Source organism: Phasianus colchicus, chromosome 1 (genome assembly GCF_987193195.1).
Source record: "Phasianus colchicus chromosome 1, bPhaCol1.hap1.1, whole genome shotgun sequence".
NCBI classification, from domain to species: Eukaryota; Metazoa; Chordata; class Aves; order Galliformes; family Phasianidae; genus Phasianus; species Phasianus colchicus.
Window position 1 is genome coordinate 80,661,806 of NC_143436.1, and position 23,455 is coordinate 80,685,260.

The 23,455-nt window shown below is 40.5% G+C and overlaps 1 protein-coding gene across 1 annotated transcript; it reads right to left on the minus strand.

Moving 5' to 3' along the window:
- Nucleotides 1-5,865: 5,865 nt before the first annotated feature.
- On the minus strand, nucleotides 5,866-16,324 carry LOC116239869 (natural killer cells antigen CD94). Its single transcript, XM_090134463.1, has 7 exons — nucleotides 16,250-16,324; nucleotides 13,898-14,079; nucleotides 11,340-11,438; nucleotides 10,201-10,287; nucleotides 9,751-9,899; nucleotides 7,292-7,404; nucleotides 5,866-6,989 (listed from the first exon to the last, which is right to left on the minus strand). Exons 2-7 carry the CDS (start codon nucleotides 14,022-14,024, stop codon nucleotides 6,869-6,871), a joined length of 696 nt encoding a protein of 231 aa, XP_089990589.1. The 5' UTR covers nucleotides 14,025-14,079; nucleotides 16,250-16,324; the 3' UTR covers nucleotides 5,866-6,868.
- Between the last annotated feature and the right edge of the window lie 7,131 nt (nucleotides 16,325-23,455).

The window sequence follows — 23,455 nt, forward strand, 5'->3', positions numbered from 1 at the left end:
TATCCATGTTTTTCAGGGGATTTTTCTAGTAATTCAATAAATTACCACCAGTTTTTTAGCTGAAATTCAGAGCTTCAAATGCTAGAAAAATCAAATTGAAAAAAATATCAGATAAAATGATTAAGCAAATCTAAAGAAATAGTATCAGTGCAGTATGAAGTGACCCCTCCAAAAGCATACCGTAACTCATTCTTGTTAAGATTTATTGATGATTCTGTTTCTATTTATATGGTATTGCCATTAATACTGTGCTTCCAGTAATTTATCTGCTGCCTTGCTAGCCTGCCATCCAATGATTATTTAAATTTCTTCACTGTCTCTTGTTATTTTGCCTCAGTTGTCTATTTTGTCTTTATTTTATACTGAAGTAAATGTTCTCTTTATATTTTCCCTTACTGCCTTTCAAAAGGTTTTAAAAATATGATCAGACTCCTATAGACTTGCTAAAACAAACAAAAATATCCCATCATAGACTTTTCTCAGTACTTTACCATTGTTTGAAATCTAGGAGTCCATGCCATAGTAAGCTATGTGATTTCCATGTATCCTTCCTTGGATACCAGTCAAAGCATACCTGAGTGTGGACAGAATATGTTTGTGTCTTCTGACAGCGATCATGTTCTGGTTTTATCAAGGGATGGATGTCAAGGCTGTTCTTTTATTTATTAGATGATCTTAAATGGGAATAAAACTTAAAGCACTGAAAACATGCCACTGTACTGCTCTCAGAGTTTGTTGAGAAATTACTGCTTACTCTTCTAAGGAGTATTACATTCAAGCCAACTTGATTAGTCATACCAAATACTTCCCCAAAGGCATTTAGAAATGTAAAATATAGAACACATTTGGGACTCACAAGGCCTCCCTGATACTTTTGCTGTTGTGGCAAGTCATTATGAAGATTTTTTTAATATATTTTATGATGAATAATGATAATCTAAAGGGGTTCTGTTGCTTACAAAGCAAAAATAGATTTTTATTGAATGAACTATGTGCAAAGAAGCAGAACACTTCTTTCTTTCTCTTTGCATAAGAGTTATTGTGAGAAGGTATGACAGAAGATTCACAAGCATCATCATACTGAGGAAAAAACAAGACTCCTGGAAATTAGCATTTATTGGTCTATTTGTATCTGCCCAGATGATAGAATCGAAGTCACTGTGCTCATTTTTTCCTCTTTAAGATAAGTCTGGGTTCCTATGCTAACTGGTGCTTTCCTTTTGTCCCAGAAATTCACACACAGATGGTGAGAGCAGCAGTACTTGGACTGAATGCAGTAGTGCCATATACAATAAATCAGAAACTAGTTAAGTTTCTCCATCATGCATCCATGCACCTGAAGTTTGAGAGTACATGGAGCAGACTCTCAAGCTGCGACTCAGTGGCAACCTTAGCACAACGATATGCCGCTCTGCTCCATTAATCATTCTTGCCAGAAGGAGAGAATTATCACATGTCACGTGTAACTGAGCCTAGATTGCTGCTGGGCCTGAGCTAGTCTAGAAGCACAGTGTTGTTCTCTGCTATGTAAGTATTCCACTTGACTCCCCATTAGTTCACTTGATTTTTTCAGCTCACTGCGTTTCACAGTGCAGACATACTTGGAACAACAGTTGAGAAACGTGGATTCATTCATGTCCCAGTAATGGACAGTGGCTGTGACAAGAATATGTGTTTCCCCTTCAGGACAAGCACGATGTGCTCATAAGCAATAAGCAACAGGGATAAGTATTGTTTCCACTTCATTTTACCTTCATTCCTCTTAGCTATCTTAGAAAGCCCTTCTAGATAAATTTTCTGAACGTTAATCACTGCAGAATAAAGCCAGAAAGCAGATGTCCTTGATACTGAAAAACATCAAGTAATTGTTTAGACATAATCTAAAAGTAACATCAGTTCCTCTTCACCTCTTCTCTTCTTGCTTTTTATTTCCAGAGACTTATTCTCCAAACTGGGTAACTATGCATTTGTTCCATGAATTGAGAACTGGTGATTTCTATGCGTATACATGAGAGTAAAACACCATTCTGGGACTGTTTTAGCTTCTGGTGAGTGTAAACAACCTCTGGCATTTCTGTGTCATGAAATCCTTTAAAATAAGCAAATAAATAAATAAATAAATAAATCTGACTTCTATATGAATAATTCTCTCAAATCCCAATGACACTGACCATTCATTTAATCCCAATCAGAATCTTATGTCTACTCCTCTTTGATTTCTCCCGCAGCCTTGCCAGAAATAACTGAAGAGGTGACATGTGATATGCAGAGCTGAGGTTTGTGACACTAGAAAAAATCAAGGAGGTCCAGACTGCCAGAGCAAAAGGTAGCAGTGGTGTCTGGGGGCAGTTGTCCACAGGGAAAACTTTCACTGTGGAATAAATTTTTTACATGGCACTCAGAAGAGATTGTCACCTATTTCAGGTCAGATTCTGGGATCCCTTTGGATTCAAAACTTCAAAGAAATTGGAGGGACAGAGAAAAGGAAGGAGATTAAAAAGAATGGATGTTTGAAGAAATTGGAAAAACTGTTCAAATATGAGAGAGATAATTAAGATTGTGGGAGGCAGTTAAGTAGAAATGAACGTGTTCATGCTACATATTAAGCGATATCTCTTGCAAGTAATTTACCTAAGGGACTTTGTAAAGTTTTTTTTGACTTTTTTCATTTTAATCTGACTAACTGAAGTAAATGCTAAAGAAAGAAACAGCTTACCCTCAAGGAGGAATGGATAGACAAATAAGTTTGTGTGCTTAAAAATCATAAATAGTATGCTATGTAGCTTCACAGAGGACACAAAGGAAGGTAGGAATGTGGCTAATCCCATATCTGTATTCTGTACTTTACACACAAGTGTAAAATGTTGGTTTAGAATTGTTCTGTATGAAGTATAACAGGAAGAAAGAGAGATTTTACATCCATCCTGAAAACCAGATGAATTTATTAGGCTAGAAGATTAAAGGGCGGATTGAAGGAAATTTTCCTTTATTGACTATTCTACTCATCAATTTTCTCACTTTCACTTTTGAGTGATCCTTGTGTTTTGTACTTGAAGGCTGAAAGTGAAATCCCAGTTGGGTTCTTGTCAACTGTTAGGTTAGAGTGTTACTGGACACAGGAGATATAAGGCAGAAATGCCACAGGTGAGTATTCCATCTATGTCTCTTAGTGACTTAAACATAATATAAATATTCTCACTGAAATGTGCTGGAGTCTAGTAAAACAATACAAAAGTCATAAATTGGAATAAGCTCTTTTCTCCCTGTTCTGGGACTCTGTGTGCACTCATTTAAGTTCTCTGCATTTGCCCACTCTACAAGAATGGTGTGTGTGTTTCCATGTATGGGACTATGTTTATATACAACTGAAAGTATGTAGTTTTGCTCCCATCTATGCCCTAATTTCAGATATTTTTTTTTTGTAGGGACCTTAGTTGTGAGTATTTCTGTAGTTATCTTCTGGAGAAGCAAATTAACTCCTAGTTTGGCAGATTAGGCATTCAGAAGCTAAAATATACTAATACCCGGCTGTATATTAACATTTTAACCATCTTTTGAGCATAAATACTTCCTTGATGGTATCTTCACATGTGTCAAATTGTTTTGCCAGTGGATGAGGTCAGTACAAAGGTCACAGACACCAAGGTAAAGAAATACGTTTATCTTAAGAGTTAAACAGTGAGATAATAAGTGAAATGATACAAGAATAAAACAGAATAAGGCAATGCACCTAACCATTACCATATGAGGATAGCGATAATGATTAAAAAAGATACATCACCAGTTGCCCTAATACTTTACCATCATCCAGAGCCACAGTTGCTGGGGAGCCCTGATAGCAGTGAGGATTTGGAGAGCTTTTCCTGGTAACTGTGAGTAGATGAGGTCCTCACTGCAACCAAGGCATTCATCATCAGAAGAAGACAGATTTTCCTTGAAATCACCAAAATGAGCACAACTGTCGTAGAATTGAAATGTCTAGACAGAATAAAGTTCAAGAGAAACTTTTGTCTTCAAAGGTTCATCAAATAACAAAGACAACAGAAATGCTGGTTTTTTTTATTTTAGAAGCTCGTTTAACAAACATTTTATTGGGTAGAAGGATAAAAGTAATCCCTTGTAAAATAATCAGCATCACTGTCTACATTATCTGTTGGTCATAAGTTCTTGCACAAACTAATACAGATATTCATTTCCTCTTCAGTAGTTCTTTGTCCACCAGTCAGTGCCCATATACAAGCCTAGCTTGTGTGAACTTCTTTCAATAGACTAGGACTGAAATTGAGTTTTAACTTTGAGCTGCAAAAACAGTGAGACAGGGGAAGCAGTCACTCATGTTGGTTTAAACGCAGGCTATTTTGATTCTGTTAACCTTTCCTGCAGCCAAAGATGCATCTGTCCTCACCTTATACTTTTCAGCCATGTCTTAGTAAATGTGATTTTATTTGCCCTCACTTAGCATAATCCAGATGACACTATTTAACTGGTTTACAGTGATAAAAAAGCAAAGATTTTTATCTGATCACATAAAGAGAAAACAAAGTCCCTAATACTAAGTCGTCATAACGTTCTCACTTGTACTGACTTCCCCTTGTAACTTTCCTCAATGCACTCAGTGTGATGGAGTAAAAGAAAAGAATGAGTTAATACAGTTGCAAATTGAATGCTTTGAGTAAAATGTTGAAATTTTCTGAGGCAGAGTGGTTACTCACAGTCATACATTCAGAATAGGGGTGTCAAAAGCTTTCTGAGAGCTGGTCCCACCAAGAGCCCTGGATAAATTTGGAGGTGGGACCCAAGAAAGAAGACATTGTATTTTCAGTAGGTAATGGGGCAGCTAAGTCATCTTTAGCTTATAAAATATTGGGACTAAATTTTACTGGAAACACTTTAAGAATAACAGGGTAGAAGGATCAGGGATGATAGTCTCACTTTCTGAGGCTGCCGAATTAAAGTGGGAAGATAAAATAGTCACAGGACAACTGTTGTATGTGCCTGAAGCAGGGACAAATTTATTAGGAAGGGATTTAATAGTTAAATTAGAATTGCAGTTGAGAATGTGTAAAACAGGAATAAGGGTTTCAGTGAATTTAATAACAACAGATTATGAGAAAGAAATAGATCCAAAATTGTGGGTGGGAGAAGGAAACTACAAGGGACTTATAACTACTCTCTTAAAAATAATTGTTCAGGAGAGGAGTGAAGCAGAGAAACAGCAACAATATCCCATACCTTGAGAAGAGAAAATGGGTCTAAAAGCTGTGGTACAAATACTATTGAAGTCTTTTGGAACCTTGTGCGTTGAAACATAACACTCCAATTTGGCAGCGTGAAAGGCCAGCGCAGCTAAATAAAAAATAAGATAGACCTCAAGCGCCACCCTGTGGTTCACAATCCCTATACCCTTAAGATTCTACATGAATATAAAACGTTTAGAGTAAAAGATTTGAAAGGTACTTTCTGTTCTGCCCCTTGAATCCAGAAAGCCGAGATCTTTTTGCATTTGAATGGGAAGACCCAGGAACAGGACAAAAACAACAATGTGGGTGGGCTGTTTTGCCCCAAGGATTCACCTAATTTATTTGGATAAATTTTAGAAGCATTTCAGGTTCAAGAAGGAGTAATGTTGTTGCATTATGTAGATGATTTGTTAATCTGTGGGGCAGAGAAATCAAAACTGAAAGAAAAATAAATTCCTAAATTTCTTAGGAGAGCAGGGACTGAGGGTGTCCAAAAATAAGCTCCAGTACGTGGAGAAAGAAGTCAGGTATCTTGGACACTTAATTTCAGAGAATCATAGAATCTTAGAATCTCCAAGGTTGGAATAGACATCTAAGATCACCCAGTCTTGTGGTGTCCTCCACATTAGCGGAGTGTCCTCCTATTACCAATATTTCTCACAAAACCATACCCCTCAGTACATTTAAATGTTTCTTGAACACCTCCAGAGTAGGTGACTCCACCACGTCCTTGGGCAGCCCATTCCAGCACCTAACCACTCTCTCAGAGAAGAAAAATTTCCTAACATCCAACTGAATTTCTCCTGGTGAAACTTGAGGCCATTCCCTCTAGTTCTATTGCTAATTATGCAGGAGAAGAGACTGACCCCCACTTCACCACAATCTTCCTTCATGTAATTGTAGAGAGCGATAAGGCCACCTGTGAGCCTCCTCTTCTCCAGATTAAATAGTCCCAGCTCCCTCAACCATTCCTCATGAGGCTTGTGCACCTCATGAGGGGACAGCCTGCTTCTGCACCTTCAAGACTCCCTTCCTGAGGAGCGACCAGCCTTCTCGGATCCCTTTACCCTTCAGGACTGAATCCCAAGACAGAACCTTGTGTTCATTCTGTATTTCTACACTCTAAAGGAGGGAAGAACTGGAAGAACAGAATTAGGAGCAAGGGCATGAGTAGGCAAACTGGTCTATAACAGGGTTATGTAGTTAGTGTGTACAGTAATTCAGTGGATAAAATCATCAAGGATGCAGATGGAGTGGTTTATGACTGGCAGCTGTAGAATGCTGAGGAAAGGAGAAATTCTAACAGAAGCACAAGAAATATATGGTTCTGTGAGAATGTGTGGTTGTCCTTCTAAAGATTCATGAAAGAATTATTACTTGACTGCTGCTAACCCTTTAAAATTGCTTCCTAGGCTTGTAGCTTTTAGCTTTGTAGTATTTTTCTCTCATTTATGAGCCTGGGTGCAGGTGAAGAGGAAGTTTAATCTCTGTTGACCTGTCTATTTGAATTAACATTCTGAGAAAGCTGCATGATAAACAAATAAAAATAAAGCTACATTTAAAACACCCACTTCCTAGAAATGGCATCTAACAGTTACAGAACCCACGTTCCTTCTCACAGTGCTTCTTCAGGCAAATTGAACAGCTCCTTTCTCACAGATCCAGAATTGCTTTGTCGAACAGGAGTTACTGGCATAAATAATCTGTCCATATAAGGAGGCACAGAAGGTGTGCTCACCTAATACAGTCCTAGAAAATTAAAAGACGGGGATTAATAATACTGTGCGCTCTGTATTTGAATTTGTTATCATACTGATTTGCCACTGAAATGTAGAGTTATTTCCCCCTCGAAGCTATTTTATTAGTGCTTTTTGGGTCTAGGGACAGTGACTGAGCTGTTGTTTGCTACTCACTGTTGATAGCCCTATAGCAGATATGATCATCTCTGTTCATTGCATATGTGGCAAACATGGGAAAGTAAGAGTAATTGTAAGTTTCCTGCATGTTACTGGGGCCCGTAAGACAGAACCACACTGATTACAAAGTCTTACCAAACTTTGGCTTCTCCTGAAAGAGCAGTTCCATCCGCCCAGAACCAGCCATTCCTTTCAGGTAGGTATGATAATCCAACCCAATAAAACTGTGAGTTGTATGGCAGAGAGACCTGTAGCAATGGGAAAATCATCACAATGACATTTCAAAAATAAGACTCAAATTCCTGTATCTTCCAGCTGTGAAGTTTCTGCAGCCAAATTGCAATTGCTCAATTATATGAGTAACCTGCTGCCTATTCTTGTTTCCATGATACAATGCTGGCTGCTCTGATTATAGAATCATTCAAATATCTTTATTTATTGAACTGTCACAAGATAAATGTACCGTGAGTCTGCAAAATAAATGTTTTTATAAAGAAAAATATATTATTTTTTCTGTCTTAAGGTATCTATGTTACAGACATGAGGCATTGTTGAAGCCCCAGTTAGAGTTAGCAGAGATCTGGCCAGAAGCCTGAGATGTGATTCATCTCATGCAGTGGGAATGCTAAAGAGTAGTGACTATATTGGCTAGTAATGAAGACTAAGAAAGAAGCTTTGGAGAACACTTACAATGCAGATGTCTGGTGTTAAGTGGAATGAATCCCTGCCTACAGGGGAGAATTTGTTTGCTAAGCATAGTTCTCTAACACCATTTCGGATAGCCTAAGCTGTCTGAAGTGTTGTCATAGATCTGGCAGGCAGACATCTGTAACGTATAGGAAAATTATGCCTTTCTGAAGCATTATTTAAAGGTGAGAGAGTATATTCCAGTGCATCTCAGATTGCACTAGACAACTATGCTTAGGCACCTGAATAATTCCTTATATGTGCTTTCTAAGAGGTTCCTCAGCATCTCAACCTGTTCAGATCCTCCAGAAACTATTGCTTAGTAGGGACACTTAGGGACTCATCCAAAATCGAAAATCTACAACTAGCTTAACTTGGCCTAGTTTTAGTCAGGTTCCAGTAATATATACCAAACATGGAAGATAAAGCAAACACCCACTCATCTGTCATCAAACTACACATGGATTTATATAGCATACCAAAGTCATCTCTTGAATGGTCATTCAAGCTGTGGTGGTCAGGTATTCCCCAGCAATGTGGACAAGGATTCTGAGCTCAGGATCATGGAATCATAGAAAGTTTAAAGTTGAGAAGAAATTTTTCCATAGAAAATTTAAGTTGAAAATATCTGTAAGATCATCAAACCAACCATCACCTAACCCTACTAAGTCTATCAGTAAACTGTGTCCCTAAGTTTCACGTGCACACATCCATTAAATATCTCCAGGGATGGGGAGGAGAGAAACTTATCCTCCCTGGGCAATGCCTAACCACCCTTTCCATGAAGAAGTTCTTCTGAACAGCTAACCCAAACCTCTCCTGGTGCAACTTTAGGCTGTTGCATCACATCTTATCACTTGGCACCTGAGAAAAGAGACCAACACTCTCCTTCGTGCAACTTCCTTTCTGGTTTTCAGGTAGTTGTAAGAGAGTGATGAGGTTTTCCCTTATCCTCCTCTTCTCTAGGCTTCTCATAACTTTTGCTTTCGAGACCCTTTGCGAGCTTCATTGCTCTTTAGTTCTGCTAGACTAAGTAATGTATCAGTTTTCTACTTGTGTCTATCCAGCTGATTTTCATTTTAAAAAAAATCCAAATGGGTATTTTAAGCCTTAAAGTGAGAGAGTTGAGAACTCATATTTGAAACTAACTCCATCTGAAAAAGGGAGGGATTTTCACACAAGCATTTTCCTTTCAAAAGTTTTACATAGCCAAAAGCAAATAAGGGTTTTTGGGCTTTGTGTAAGCTTAATAGCTAGTGAAAAAGAGGTATCTAGATGTGTGTGTAGAAAGGGAAAATATGCTTCGGCCAGTAAATTACTGGTTTTTCATTAGTCAACAAAAATAACAAAATTAAGAAGCTTATTCAAAACTATTAATTCCCTAAACCTTATTGAGTCATAATAAAATCCTCTGCTGTCTATCCTTTTTGCTGTCATTAATGTCGGTCTTTGAAGGGTGTAGTAGAAAAACAAAACCCAAACTGTGGACTGCCATTTTATACAACAAATGAGAGCATGGTGTATTGGCCACTCTAGATCAATTGTAGACCTAGGTTTGATTCTAGGAGTTCTCAGTAACAAAACTTGTGGAAAGAGATAACAGAGATATATGTTCTGTGTGCTAGGTGTCCTTTCCATGCTGACAATATGCAATCTACTGTTTCCATGAAAATCTAGGGATAAGCTAATTTAGGTATTTCATACATTGTGTGTTATCCTTGCTAACACAATTAGTGCGACACAACGAAGTGTTACAAGTCATGAAAATCCTGTAATTTTCAAAAAGACCACTTGACACAGAGAAAACAAATAAAGGCCCTGTAAATGACCAAACTAATTTCTGGTTGCCACATTTCTTGAAGTTAAAATACATGTGACATAAAGGAAGCATGAGATTAAAACTATACCATCTTTATTCTGTCTTTCAGCACAAGAAGTGTGGAGTTTCTTGTGGAACAAAACTGCTGGCTTTCTTTCCATGTTTTCTTCTGCTTTGAAACGTAGAAGCAGCTGCCCGCTTCACTGCTTTTCCACCTTGCTGGACAGAGAGCACATTCTGTTTGTAAAAATCAGAGAGAGAGTACTTGCAGATTTGCAAGTAAAACTGGGGCTTTAGCTGCTGGGTTTGACTGAAGAGAGAAGATTAAGGGTAGTTATGAATCATCTGAGATGTTTGGAGGCCTGTGAGAGACAAATTGTTTTACATGTTAGTTTGTTCAAACCTACATCTCAAATACCACCACACTTAAAAGCAGACAGTAGGTGAACAGATTATTTTTCCCATGGTTTTACAGCTCTCAGTCAATGGGCTTTGAAAGTGGATGATTCAGGCTTATGCACACAATAACTACATTTACCATTCCTTGCCCTCCTTTCAAAACACAATGCTTCCCTCATGGCCTGCAGCTTCTTTCCTTCTTCAGGGTCCTGGTATATCTGAAAAACTGAAGGGATGAAAATTCTTATCAGAGCTTTTTCTTTAAAAATAATTTTAAATTCTAGCTTTTGGCATTATTCCTATTTTTGTCTGGTTTATTTGCATGTCCAGCCTATACATCATCTGTACTGTTATTTTTTGAAATGAGTGGAGTGAAGAAGATTTTCAGCTAAAAGTGAATTAATTGCAAATGGATTTAATAGGCATCTACAGCTACTCAAAGGACACTTACAAAAAGGGAGCAAAACTGCCCTGGAGAGCAGAAAGTAATACGACAGTGGGCAACCATCACAAATTAAGACTTGAGATATTTATGTTGGTCACTAGAAGAAAGCTCTTCATCAAGGTTCAGCACTGAGAAAAGAAGTGGTGGCATCTCCACCCTTGGAGAATTTCCAAAGTGATCTAAACAAAGATATAAATGATTTTATTCGTGGTTACTAATACTTCAGCTTGGGATGCATTGGAGGGCGAACTAGAAACCCACAGAAATGTTTCTGAGCAGACAATCATGGACTACCCTGAGTGTTTGTCCTGGGCGCTTGTAAAAGAATCCCTCCCACTGAAAAGGAGCTTGAACTCTCTCTTTGCTTCAATATATACTGTGGCATCACTTCCGGTTGATAAATTGAAATGTTTCTATTGTAATCAAGATTGTCATCCTTGCAAAAAACTTGCAATTCAAGAAAGTGGGAATGGTAAGTGAAAGACTGCAGTAACGGTCACTGGAGGCACTGTGTAGCCAAGGAGATGAATTTCAGTTACAAAAATTAAGCATTTGAGGAAGGATTCAGCCTTTCACTCCTCAGCTACTCCTTTAAGTGCAGTGGAAGTTTTGTTGCACCTAGAAGCTTTTCTCTCAGTGTGGGATGGGGCGGAGGCTGTGAATACAGTCCGAAGTCATTCCAAGTGACATGTGCAGATGCACAATGGAGCAGGGAATTTTCCATTCTTGTTATATTATTTCCATGGGTGTTTGGAGGGATGGTCAGACACATTAGCTGCACTGCTGGAAGTAAATCAGTGCTCAGCAGTACCTCGGGACACCACAGTACTTACACAGGGACAGTAAGACCACCAGACCTGTGAGCAGCACCAGGCTCAAAGCGAAGAACACTAAGGTTGCTGGTTGCCTTATGGCAGATGAGGCAGAAACTCCTGGAACAAACAAGAAAAAAAATCAGCAACAAAAAGGCTTCCTCAGCACACAGTGATGTTACCTACTTTCTGGCATCACCACCTTATCTTTTCTGTAGAGCTTCTTTTACTTACTACAAAGTTTATGTTATCACTGTCCTGAATTTCTAGGAGTTTTTTTGTTTATTTGTTTTGTTTTTTGTTTCTAGAAATATCCACCGAAAATATGTATTAACTAAGGCTCTAATGTTTTAAAACAAAATCTCTCCTCAGAAGGTAGGTAAGTAAATTAAGTTTTGAAATTTCCACAATTCTAGAAATAGTAAAACAAACTGTAAGATTTCATCATGAAGAAAAAAAGTTACCATCTAGTTTTAGATAAAAAAATTCTAGGCACTCTGATTGGAATTTCAAAATGCTTGCAATGTTCCAGCATTAAACTGTGCATCCTCCTTCAAGCTTTTTCTCCAAATATCCATTGGAATTCAATGCCCCATCAGGAATATAGTCCTTCAGAAATTTAAAGCTGACTATCCTCTAATTAAAATATTTTCATATACAATTTTTTCATGAAGTAGTGATCTACAATTTTCTGTAATACTTTTCCAAGTCCAATCCACACTCTACTGGTTACATATGCCAAGTACTATCATTTGAGTCCAGTGCATCTGAGGAACAAGTCTTTTATAAGGTGAGAATAATTATCCTCCAGAGGTGCTCAGATGATACCCAGACTGGGTAACTGAAACTTACATAGCCACAGTTGAGAAAGATGATCCTAACCTTTATTGGTTAAGGCCATTTCTCAAGACTGCAGAAGACAGAACGCTGTGGGTAGTGACTGGTGTGCTGGAGGATAGAGATGCTTTTTAAAGCAGGAATGAGCTGTAAGTGCAACAGAGCTCAGAAAAGACAAATGCAAAGTCCTCTACTTCTAACAGAACTACTCCATTAACCAGTGCAGCTGGAGGTCTGACTGGCTAGAAAGCATGTATACTGATCAAGATTTCAAGGTCCTGGTGTACAGTGTGAACACAAGTCCCTTATGGAGGGGAAAGCTGATCATCACTGTGCTGCACTGTCAAGACTGTAGGCAGCACCTAGAAAGAAAGTAGTTTCTTCTCTGCTTAGCAGCCATGAAGCCACATCTGGAGTAACATGTCCAGTGCTGGGGCCTTTCAGTCAAGAGAGATGTGAGCTAACTATACAGAGTCCAGCAGAGAACCACTAAAATGGATAATACAGGTCACACCTACAGAATAGTTGAAGGAAGCTAAGGGACCTAATTTCAGTCCCCCATTGTGTAGAAGAGCTTCACAGACAGAGCCACACCCTTTTCAGAGGCACAGAAAAGGGTATAATGCAGCAGTCACAATTTGCACCAGAAGAACTTCTTGATTAGATGTGAAGAAAAATAATTCTTCCCTTCCACACTGGAATAAGTGCACACAGAGACTGTGAGATCTCCATGCCTGGAGGTTTCCAAAATTCAAGCAGGCAACACACTGAGTGACTTAATCAGACTTAAACCTAGCTAGCCTTTTCAAGATGGAGATTGGCAAAGATGAACTATGGTGATTACTCCTAACTTAATTGGCACATAAGTCTATCTACATGTCCTTTATGTCCAAAAAGAGGTCATTTAAGAGTTTTCTGAGCTTGCCACCATGTTTCCTTCTGGGAAACTCTGCCTTTAGATAAGACTACCTAATATGTATCCTTGCCTTTCTGGCTTCTGCTTGCCAACAACTTATCCATCCTTTTCATTTTCATAGGACAGTCCTGGATCTATTCCAAACAGCATCAGAGTTATATCAGTTTAGTCTATGACTATTCTGTTCAATCAATATGATTAGCATCAGTTATACTTATTTCACACAAAAGCCTGTTCCTTAAGTTCTGAGCAACAGCAACTGTATTCAAGTTGCCTTCTTATGGACTCAGGCATTCCACAGGCACAGTACACTTATTTAACAAAACTTATTTAACATTCAGTCTCCTTACAGAAAAACTTTGAACTACTTTATTTAACACTCATTTTCCTCATAGAAAGACTTTGAACAAATAAAAATAAACTCCCATATGAGCTTGCATTTATACTATGGCTGAAAAACAGGGCAACTTTCTACTTCCACTGGCTGAGCAAGCTCCTTCAATTTCCAAAGACTGCCTTCCTCTTTTGCAGTGCCCTACTGTAACAAATGAGTCTTACCAAAATAATAAAATCCATATAAAGGCAGAATTTGTCTTTTGTGTTTACATAAATAGAACAAAATAATTGGCATAAATATAGACCTTAAAGTCTTCAGAAAAAGTATCTTCTGTGATCATACAATACTGATGTAAGACTGCTTTATGGATGAAAATTTAAATAAGAATATACTATAAAGTTTTGAAGGATTCTAGAGCAATCAAGATGAACATGCTAATTTAAGTTACATCCCGATTTAGACAGATAATTGATTTCCATATGTACTTACTGTCTACTGTAACACAATTGGCTGGAGTACTAAATGTAGGACATTTGTTATTGCTTGAGTATCCATCAGTAATAATTGAAGCTGGGAGTCGTAAATTTAGTGTGGTGTAGCCTTCCTCATCCTCCATCTTAAGCTTGTCACACTTCTTTCCAGCAAGAACATTACATGGGAGATGGGAGACACTGCAGAAAGACAGACAGGGCAGTGGGAATGGTTTACATTTCAGCCTTTCCAGTGAAACCACAAAGGAAGCTGGCTCTGTTCTGATTACTGTGCCATAATAAAAGTATGTTAAAAGAAAAAAAATCTCTATTAAGGATGGGTAATTTCTTGAACATGAAGGCCAGGAGTTTTGGTTCTTGGATGGAGCCTAGAACAGTTTCACTTGATTACCCAAACATTAGGGTTTTCTACCTCCTTAAATTACGATGTTTTAAAAATAGTTGCTATTTTGCTTTAAACTATGAGAATTATCTGTGTAAACCAAAGGGCACAAATACAGCACAAGAGCTACATTTGAGAGTAATAGGTTGCATTTCCACAGACTACTATTAAATAAATGAAAAGTGAAAAAATTTTGCAAACTTTCACTTAAATGAATGCTATAAATACAGTGAATGTTATGTCAAGCCATGCTCTTTTAGATACCTCATGCAGTTTTAGACTGTGAAGTGATTAGGAAGATCCAGAGAGAGGACCATTAAGGGAAAATTCTAACCTCTCTGTATCCGGAAAAATAATAATATTGGACTTAGGGGGTAAGTAACAAGTGGAGAAGATTTGTGAAGATTATCCTGATTTACCAAGAAATGTTGACAGGATTCTCCATGTAGTCTGGCACTAAATTTTGGGTGATTATGATAGATGGCATTTGCTTTTTTATGTTATTATAGGCTGTGATCAGGTCAGCAGGAGGGCTACCAGTAAATGTTTACATCCTAGGTGCTGTTCAATCAGTGCTGTGGTATATTTTAGAAGAGCTTCACTCCTCTCTCAACATTGCACAGTAATATGTAGAGCTGAGAAGCTCCTGTCCTGAAAGCAAGGTTTTCTCTTCTAAGGGGTGGGAAACTATCAGATGTGGCAAGATCAGAAGAAAAACTTTAGCAGAAAAGGAGGTGAGGGACAAGAACAAACAAAAGAGAAAGAAAGAGCAAGTAAGAAAGTGAGAAAGCAAGGAAACAAGCAGGAAAGAAAGGTTCAAAATGGAGAATAAGAAAAACTGAGCTGACAGAGTGGTGAGGTCAGGAGCTTAGCAGGATTGACATGGTCACTCAACCTGGGTCATGCAAAGATCAAGCAACACTGGGGATTTTTCTGCTGCTGCACTGTACATAGGAGTTGCAGTGCAGAAATGACTTATTCTTCCTCACTCTCCATCTCTAACACTTTGCTGTACCTTCCTTCAGTTCTGATCTCTAGTCCTTGAACATCTTCCAAAGCTTTAACAGAATGATTCTCCAGACATGGTGATTCATGTCATGGTGAAACAGTGAGTCAGTGGGAAATTGCAATGGAGGAGTTTCTGTGGTAGCTATTTCTGCTCATGTGTAAAGTGCAGGGTTTCCTGTTTGCAGACTGGAAATACACTATGACTGACTTTCTGCCTTGCTGTGCAGTTGACAGCTTTTTTTTTCAGAGCAGAAATACCACTGGCTGCATGCATCTCTTGCATTATAGCTTACCCATGTGCAAAAAGAAGTTCTGGGTGACAAGCTTGGAGTAAAGGGCATTTTCAGTCAATTTTTCCATACAGGACAGTGCTCAAGTATTAGCATTAACTGTGGGTTCATGGTGTCCGCATTCCCTTCAATTTCCAGTACCCCAAATCTTATTGCTTAGGGGGACCTGGTGAAGTGGAGCAGGCAGGCAGGGGGTGCACCCATGATGCTGAGCTGGGACTCTCTTCCAACCCTTCTCATCTGTCAGGTCTGTCTGACTGTGACAGGGTAGGGGGTCTACCACTTTTCTGGGGGTATCTCCCTGGCACCATTCCCAACTGCATGCCAGCGAGTCACTTCACCAGTCAGTCTCCTGCTCATACTCCCTGATGGTCCTTAGTCTCTCCACCTCCTCCTTGAGCTCTACCACCATACTGAGCAGATCGTCCACCTGCTCACACCTCACGCAGGTAGAACTTCTGCCACACTCCCCAGGCAGCAGGAGGCTCAGGCATTCCCTGCGGCCAGAGATCTGAACAGACACATTTCTGGGACACCACAGTCTTCTTGGGGCAAGCCTGCTGTCTGGCAGAGATCATCTTTAAACCTGTGGTCTCAGAGACAGCGAATAGGAAAGCAGGTTGCCTGAGCAAAGAGGGACAGCGCTTACGTGCCCTGCCGCTCAACCCACCTCCCATATCTGCTGCTGCAGTACAGTGTGGGCAGTGCAGGCTGTGCTCATGCACTGACTTCCCCTCCCTATTCTCAGCAGGCAGAAACACTGCTTGCCCTGCGTGCTCTGTGGAAGCTAGCTTCCACCCTCCCTGAGGCTGTTTATAACCTGGCAGCCAAGAGTCAAGGGTGGGCAGGACTGGCTCCACTCATGATAGCTCAGCAGCCCACCCACAAGCTGCCAGTCTGCCAGGCAAAGGCACAGCACTTTTGCTGGCTTCAAAAAAAAGCCCTAAAAAGAGCTTTTTTGATGGCCTTTTTTGTCTTCAGCTCCTTTGCCCAGTGCAGTCTTATCTGCCCTGAAGATGCAGCAAACCCCTTGAGTGAAACACTAGATCACTGGCCCTCACTTTAGTCATTCCTCCTCCTTTACTTTGCCCTCAGCATTTGTCAGTAGTAAATACAAAGCAGCTCCGAGGAACGATTGGATTTGATTTATGGAATCTTTAGATGTAAACCATTACAAGTGAAATGGTTTAAAGTTAAGCATTTAATGATTCTCTTCTTAAAATGTTCTCTGATCAGAACAGGTATGAAGGTAAACTGAAATTATGCTGCCTTTCTTCCTAATATTTGGAGGGAAATCTCTGAAGATTTCAATTCAGTTTTTCTGTTGTCCTGCTCCTTCATTTCTTATTACCACTTTCAGGGAGCCATTTTCTCCTTTGCCTCATTTCTTTCAGTGCCCTAATTAAGACAGCTAGAGCAAACTGCACCTCACAATCTTTGCTGCAACCAGAGTGAGAAGATGACCACAAAATTACTTCTCTTTGCTTCTGGGGGACACATTACCCTGTAGCTCAGTGGGGAGGGAATTGCCACTGTCTCATGCTGGAGGGCACACAGGCCCCGCTATGACTGCTGCTAGCTCTTGGGACATATTTTGTGCCTTAATTTTTAATATGTGTGCTGTAAACTAGAGGCAAAAGCATTACTCCATTCTACATTTGGCACTTTGTCTTCCTGCTCCAGTTGGTTTTCATTTACTGAAAGTTTAGGTCAGATATCAGCAACTCATTCCCAAGTGTTTTCATCTTGTTTGAGAACATGAGACCAACTCTTGCAAAAAGCACTTCCACAAAATTGGGAGGACTATGGTGCACCTATGGAGAGAAGTTGAAAGAAGCTTTTACACTAACATCTTACCAAGTCTGTAACACTTCTTAAATTAATGACTAAACCACTTTCACCAGTCATCTTAGTAGTAAGAGAGTATCTTGCCACAGTGATGGTAAGAGAGACTTTTGCTGACTGCCAGCTGCTGGAAGGGCAGCACTTTGTGTGGTGGTGACTTTATGTCTTAGCCCTTCCCAGAACAATACAATCACTGTAGAAAATTAGCTCACAGAAATGTTTAAGTAAATGGTGTGTGACATGACAAGTTGACAGGAAGCTGCTGACTCCATAGTCAGTCTGAGCACTGAAAAAACTGAGACTGTCCTAACTTCCAGTCTATGTCATCTACCAAACAGCCTAACAGAGCTGTTCTTGCCAAAGGGGAAGTTCCTTCATGCTAAAGGGAATCAAAAACCAAACTAGCTTTTCTGCCCCTTTTATCAGAAGAACAGTAGAGTTTTGTGAGGAACAAAACCCTCGACTCCATTGCCATGTCTTCTTTTTGGTAGAGTAGTAGTAACACTGACTGTCATGTCACATGTCACTAATAGTTTGCAGGGTAGAGTTCTGGCCTGGAAAAGAAAACCATCAATCCTTTGCTGCTTCTAGGATGCTGCAACAGAACATCATTCCTGGCCTATGATCACAAAATCCTTATGAAGTGGAGAAGTTTGCAACAATCCTCATTCAGTCAAAATCTCACTGTGGTCCCAGAAGATTTGGATAACTAAATATATGAAAACTTAATCACGCCCCACGCTGCCCATTCCTTTATACCTTTGGGAAGCTTCAGGTTCTGTATATGGGATTTATTTTATGAATCTACGAAGATGACATGAGTGCTGGCAGCTTGCAGCTTGAACAAGTACACTCTTTGCTGGCTAAAGAACTGGCTGCATGGCTGGGCCCAGAGGGTGGTCGTGAATGGAGTTAAATTCAGCTGGTGATTGGTCATGAGTGGTGTTCCCCAGGGGTTGATACTAGGGCCTACCTTGCTCAGTATCTTTACTGATGACCTGGACAAGGGTATTGAGTGCACCCTCCGTAAGTTTGCAGATGACCCCAAGTTGGGAGGAAATGTCAATCTGCCTGGGGTTAGGAAGGCCCTGCAGAGAGATCTGGACAGGCTGGATCACTGGGCTGAGGCCAATGGGATGAAGTTCAGCAAGACCGAGTTTCAGGTGCTACGCTTTGGCTGCAACAACCTCAGGTAATGCTACAGGCTTGGGGCAGAGTGGCTAGAAGACTGTATAGAGGAAACAGACCTGGGGGTGTCAGTTGGCACCCGGCTGAATGTGAGCCAGCAGTGTGCCAAGAAGGCCAATGGCATCCTGACTGGTGACGGAAACAGTGTTGGCAGCAGGAGCAGGGAAGTGATCATCCCTCTGTCATCAGCACTGATGAGAAAGTGTCTTGAATACTGTGTTCAGTTTTGGGCCCATCACAACAAGAAAGACATTGAGGCTCTGGAGCACGTCCAGAGAAGGGCAATAAAGCAGGTAAGGAATCTGGAACACAAGTCTTATGAGGAGCAGCTGAGGGAACTGGAATTGTTTAGTCAGGAGAAGAGGAGGCTCAGGGGAGACCTTATCACTCTCTACAACTTCCTGAAAGGAGACTGTGGTGAAAGATGTCTGCGGCCTCTTCCCTAATGTAACTAATGGTAGGACTAGAGGAAATAGCTTCAAGCTGATCCAGGAGAGATTCAGGTTGAGTGTTAGGAAAAATATCTTCTCAGAAAGGCACCGAAATGGGCTGCTCAGGAAGGTGGTTGAGTTGCTGTCCCTGGGGGTGTTCAAGGAATGTTTAGATGTTGTACTGAAGGACACAGTTTGTGGGGAAATATTGGTGATAGGTGGACAGTTGAACTGGATGATCTTGTAGGTCTTTTTCAACCTTGGTGATTCTATGATTCTGTGATTCTATGATTTTAGCCAGTGAATGGAAATGTTTGAGACACACTTTTGTATGTGTGTGTGTCATTTCAAGTATCTTAACTGAGAGGAAATGGACTGCATCCTGCACTCTTATCTGTCTAAACAAGAATCTTAGACAGTTGCTTGTATGCTAACAGTATTTGGACAAATGAAATTCCCAGTAGTCACAATAGGATTTCTTAGCTTGACAGAATTACTTCTCTGTGTGTAATTTCTGAAAAGAACTGCTTTGCTCAGTGGCTCATTGTCAAATGCCACTTCAGTAACTGAGCTTTGGCAAACTGATTTCACAAACGCTTGAAAGGTGGGCCCTCATAAACACATAATAATTCACTGTTATTTTGAAGACTTTTTCCCCTTCCGCTTCAAAACGCAGCTGATTTCCAATTACTTGCATCACTGTTTAGAAATTTGCATGCAGATCACTCTTTTGCATGTGACAGTCTCTAATCTGTGTCCCGTAGTCTTTGGAACCCAGAGAGACTGAAATTCACAGTAAGAAATCTTCCTGTGCTATTCTTTAGGAAAGGAAGAACAGAAGTAGGAAAAGAGTTAGCAGACAATTAGGGATAAACAAATCATATGAGAGAAATGTTATTCCTCCCTAAACCATTGCTTGCAAAAGTTCCTGAGATGGAGAATATTTGTGTATTGTGTTTTTACAGCTGTGGCTATTAGTAAAGAATATTTCCATTTTGCATGTGGCTATGAGTGAAAAACAAAATAAAGGTGTTGCTTTTTAGAATATATTTCTAAATATTGTATTGGTTTCCAGACTGTGCTTTTTTCCTAAAAATATGAGCTTAGGTCTGGCTCACACAGTGGAATTGTTAAGGAAAGGAAATAATGGGTATAGATGATTGTATGGGAACTGTTGATCATGGACTGAACCTCTGGTTGACCATCTGAGGCAAGCAATGAGTCAGCCACGGGAGCACAGGTGAAGGCAATTCACAGGTGAATTCACAGGTGAAAGCCTGGCTCCACCTCTCCTAGATCCCATTTATGTGCTGACTGCCACTGAGGAAAAATCTCTTTCTGGAGATTACAACACTGGTGAGCATTTTGCATTTATTATCTTCCGGGGTAAGACCCCAGATTGGTAATAAAAATCATCTTCTGCTCCCTGCCCCTGAGAATTTAGATCTGGGTACCCATAGGATAAAATGACCTTGGAAGGTGTAAGTAGGACCAAAGTGGTGTGGCCTACTTGCACCTTGGGGGAGATTATTGGAGGTGGGAGTCTTGGTAGTCCCTCCAGTAATAGGTACATGGATATTCTAGTCAACGCTCCAGTCTTTATTGCTAAAGGGACCCCCATCATGTCCCTGTGGCAGATCAGGACACTTCCTTTAGTGCCAGCTATAGTTATGCAGCCACAGATATCTGACCAAAAGGTGTGGTACAGGCAGCTGGGGCATGCCTCAGTACAAGCTGAAGTGTTGACTCAGGATAGAAAAACGGCCTGTATCTTGCCCTGGAGGCCAGCCTTTCCCTTCCTGGTACCTTTGAAACATCTGTATTACTCCCTCTGAATCTTTGACCCTCTAGGACCACCAGAAGGAACAAAATATCCTCAAAGCATCCAGTGTTGCTGCCAGATCATGTGCAACACCTAGTGATGACCTACATGGGACTGATAAAACATAGATGGACTTGCACCTCATAATTACACGCCTCCCATAACACCATCGAGTGCTGGCCCGTGCAAGAACATGAACCTTCACCAATCATCACTCATCTTAAATTGTGTCAACATAGATCGCGACAGAAAATTGTATAAGCGTCACGATGTGTCAGATCTCTGAAATAAGAAAGGCTCATCCTTTAGTTAACCTTATCATTGGTTCATGCTGTAGTAGAGTGGGTAGAGTGTATGGGAACTGTTGATCGTGGCCTGAACCTCTGATTGACCACCTGAGGCAAGCAATGAGTCAGCTGCAGGAGCACAGGTGAAGGCAATTCACCTGTGCTACTGGAAGGGGTGGAACCTGGCTCCACCTCTCCTAGATCCCATTCATGTGCTGACTGCCACTGAGAAAGGATCTCTTTCTGGAGATTGCTCCTCATGGAGTTGATTATGAGCCTACAACACCGGTGAGCATTTTTCATTTACTATCTTTCCACAGCAATAATCCTACTTAGCCTAACCTCTGTACACCTATTGATTGCACACCTCTGTACACCTATCGATTGTACAACGATTTACTGTGACATGGAGCTTTTCCCTTCCCTTCAAATCCGGCATTACTCAAACTTATCAAAGGAGAATTCAGTCAATCGTCTGTTAGTACAGTAGTACTATCAACACAGTTTCTAGGAGACCAGACCATGGCAGCCACAAAAAGCAGCGAATCTCCTACCCTACCCCTTTGCAGTTCCACTCCTTATTACCCATACCTAGCCTTATCATGTCTTGAATTAAGAAAAGATGCTGGGGAAAGTAAATATATCTGGGAAGGCAGACCTGTTATTGCCTTGGCTTGCTTGTTCTCATCTGTATCAGAAATTGAACCTGGTCATCTATTCCTGATACAGAGTCTCTCTGCATGTAGTAAAAGATGTTAAAGTGAGAGAGCACAAAAACTTACAGAAAAAGTGAACAACCTTGTTTTTTTGGAAGGCCATAAACTGCACAGCTGAGATTTTGAAGTCTGGAAACCTGACTATTATAAGTTGAATGCAAATATGTGCTGTACTGTTGTAATTTTTGATGTGCAATGTAATTCTGTGGTAATCTGGTAAATTCAGGTGCGTGTCCCAGATGGTCAGCATCTGTGGCAAAGTAAGCTCAGGCAGAATTTGATACACAATATCACACTGTTGAAACTTGGAGATCAGCTCCTTGATGAACTTTCGTTTTCTAGGAGAAACGCTTTATATTCTACAAAACCCTGAGAGGATTTTACAATCATTCCACATCTGAGTACATTCACACAACACTGCTGCCACAGGTACAGTTCACATGGTCATCCTCCGCTTCTTCAGCTAACAACTCATTTTCTGCACTATCAGATATGGAACAACCAGCACGGCTTTACCAAGGGCAGGTCCTGCCTGACCAAACTTGTTGCTTTTTATGATGGTGTGACTGTGTTGGTGGACAAGGGAAGAGCAACTGATGTCGTCTGTCTGCACTTTAGTAAGGCCTTTGACACGATCCTCCCTGAATATCCTTCTCTCCAAGTTGGAAAGATATGGATTTGATGGGAGGACTGCATGATGGATGAAGAAGTAGTGATGAGATCGTACCCAGAGAGCGGTGGTCAATGGCTCAGTGTTCAGACGGATACCAGTGGTGGGTGGTGTCTCTCAAGAGTCAGCACTGGGACCAGTGATCTTTAACATCTTAATAAATGACATCAGTGGTGGGATGGAACGCACCCTTGGCAAGCTGGAAGATGACACCAAGCTGCCTGGTGCAGTCCACATGTCCAAGGGATGAGATGCCATCCAGACAGATCTAGACAGGCGCTAGAAGTGGACCCAGGTGAACCTGATGAGATTCAACAAATCCGAGCGCACGGACTTGAACCTGGCTTATGGTAACCCCCGCTACCAGTGCAAGCCGGGAGATGTAAGGACAGAGCACAGCCCTGCTGAAGAGGACGTGAGAGTACTGCTGGATGGTAAGCTGAACATGAGCCAGCAATGTGCCTTCCCTGCTCAGTAAGCCAACCATATCCTGGGCTGCACCAAAAGAAGTGTGGTCAGCAGGTCAGGGGAGGTGTGCTGCCCATCAGAGAGTAAGAAATAAGGACGTGCCTCGTTGTGTTTCTATTCAAAGGCGCATAAAAGCTCTGGGAAGATTTGCTGAGATATGCTGGAAGAGATTAACTTTATTGTATACAATTTTTGCCATGGCACTTGGAAGAAAATTCTTCAGTCTGTCGCACCAAATGACCTTTGATAATCTCTTTGATACTCCTCTCTTAAAAACTTTTTCCATTCCACTTTTTTCTAAAAGCATGTCCTAATGATCATTAAATTTTCTATGAAATATTGGAATTTATGGCCATAGATTTCCACAGTGAAGTGCAACAGACAGGTACACTTTGGTGTGCCTGTAAAAAGCAACAACAACAGAAACCACCCAGTGTACGTAAAATAAA

Bases quoted from the DNA above. Each gene is read 5' to 3' on its own strand.
- LOC116239869 (XM_090134463.1), bottom strand. From the start codon at position 14,024: ATGGAGGATGAGGAAGGCTACACCACACTAAATTTACGACTCCCAGCT. The intron at 9,900-10,200 runs GTAAATGTAGTT...TTTTACAAACAG, and splicing joins TGAAAGGAGGGCAAGGAATG to AATGTGCTCTCTGTCCAGCA. The intron at 7,405-9,750 runs GTATAGTTTTAA...CCATTGCTACAG, and splicing joins TGAAAGACAGAATAAAGATG to GTCTCTCTGCCATACAACTC.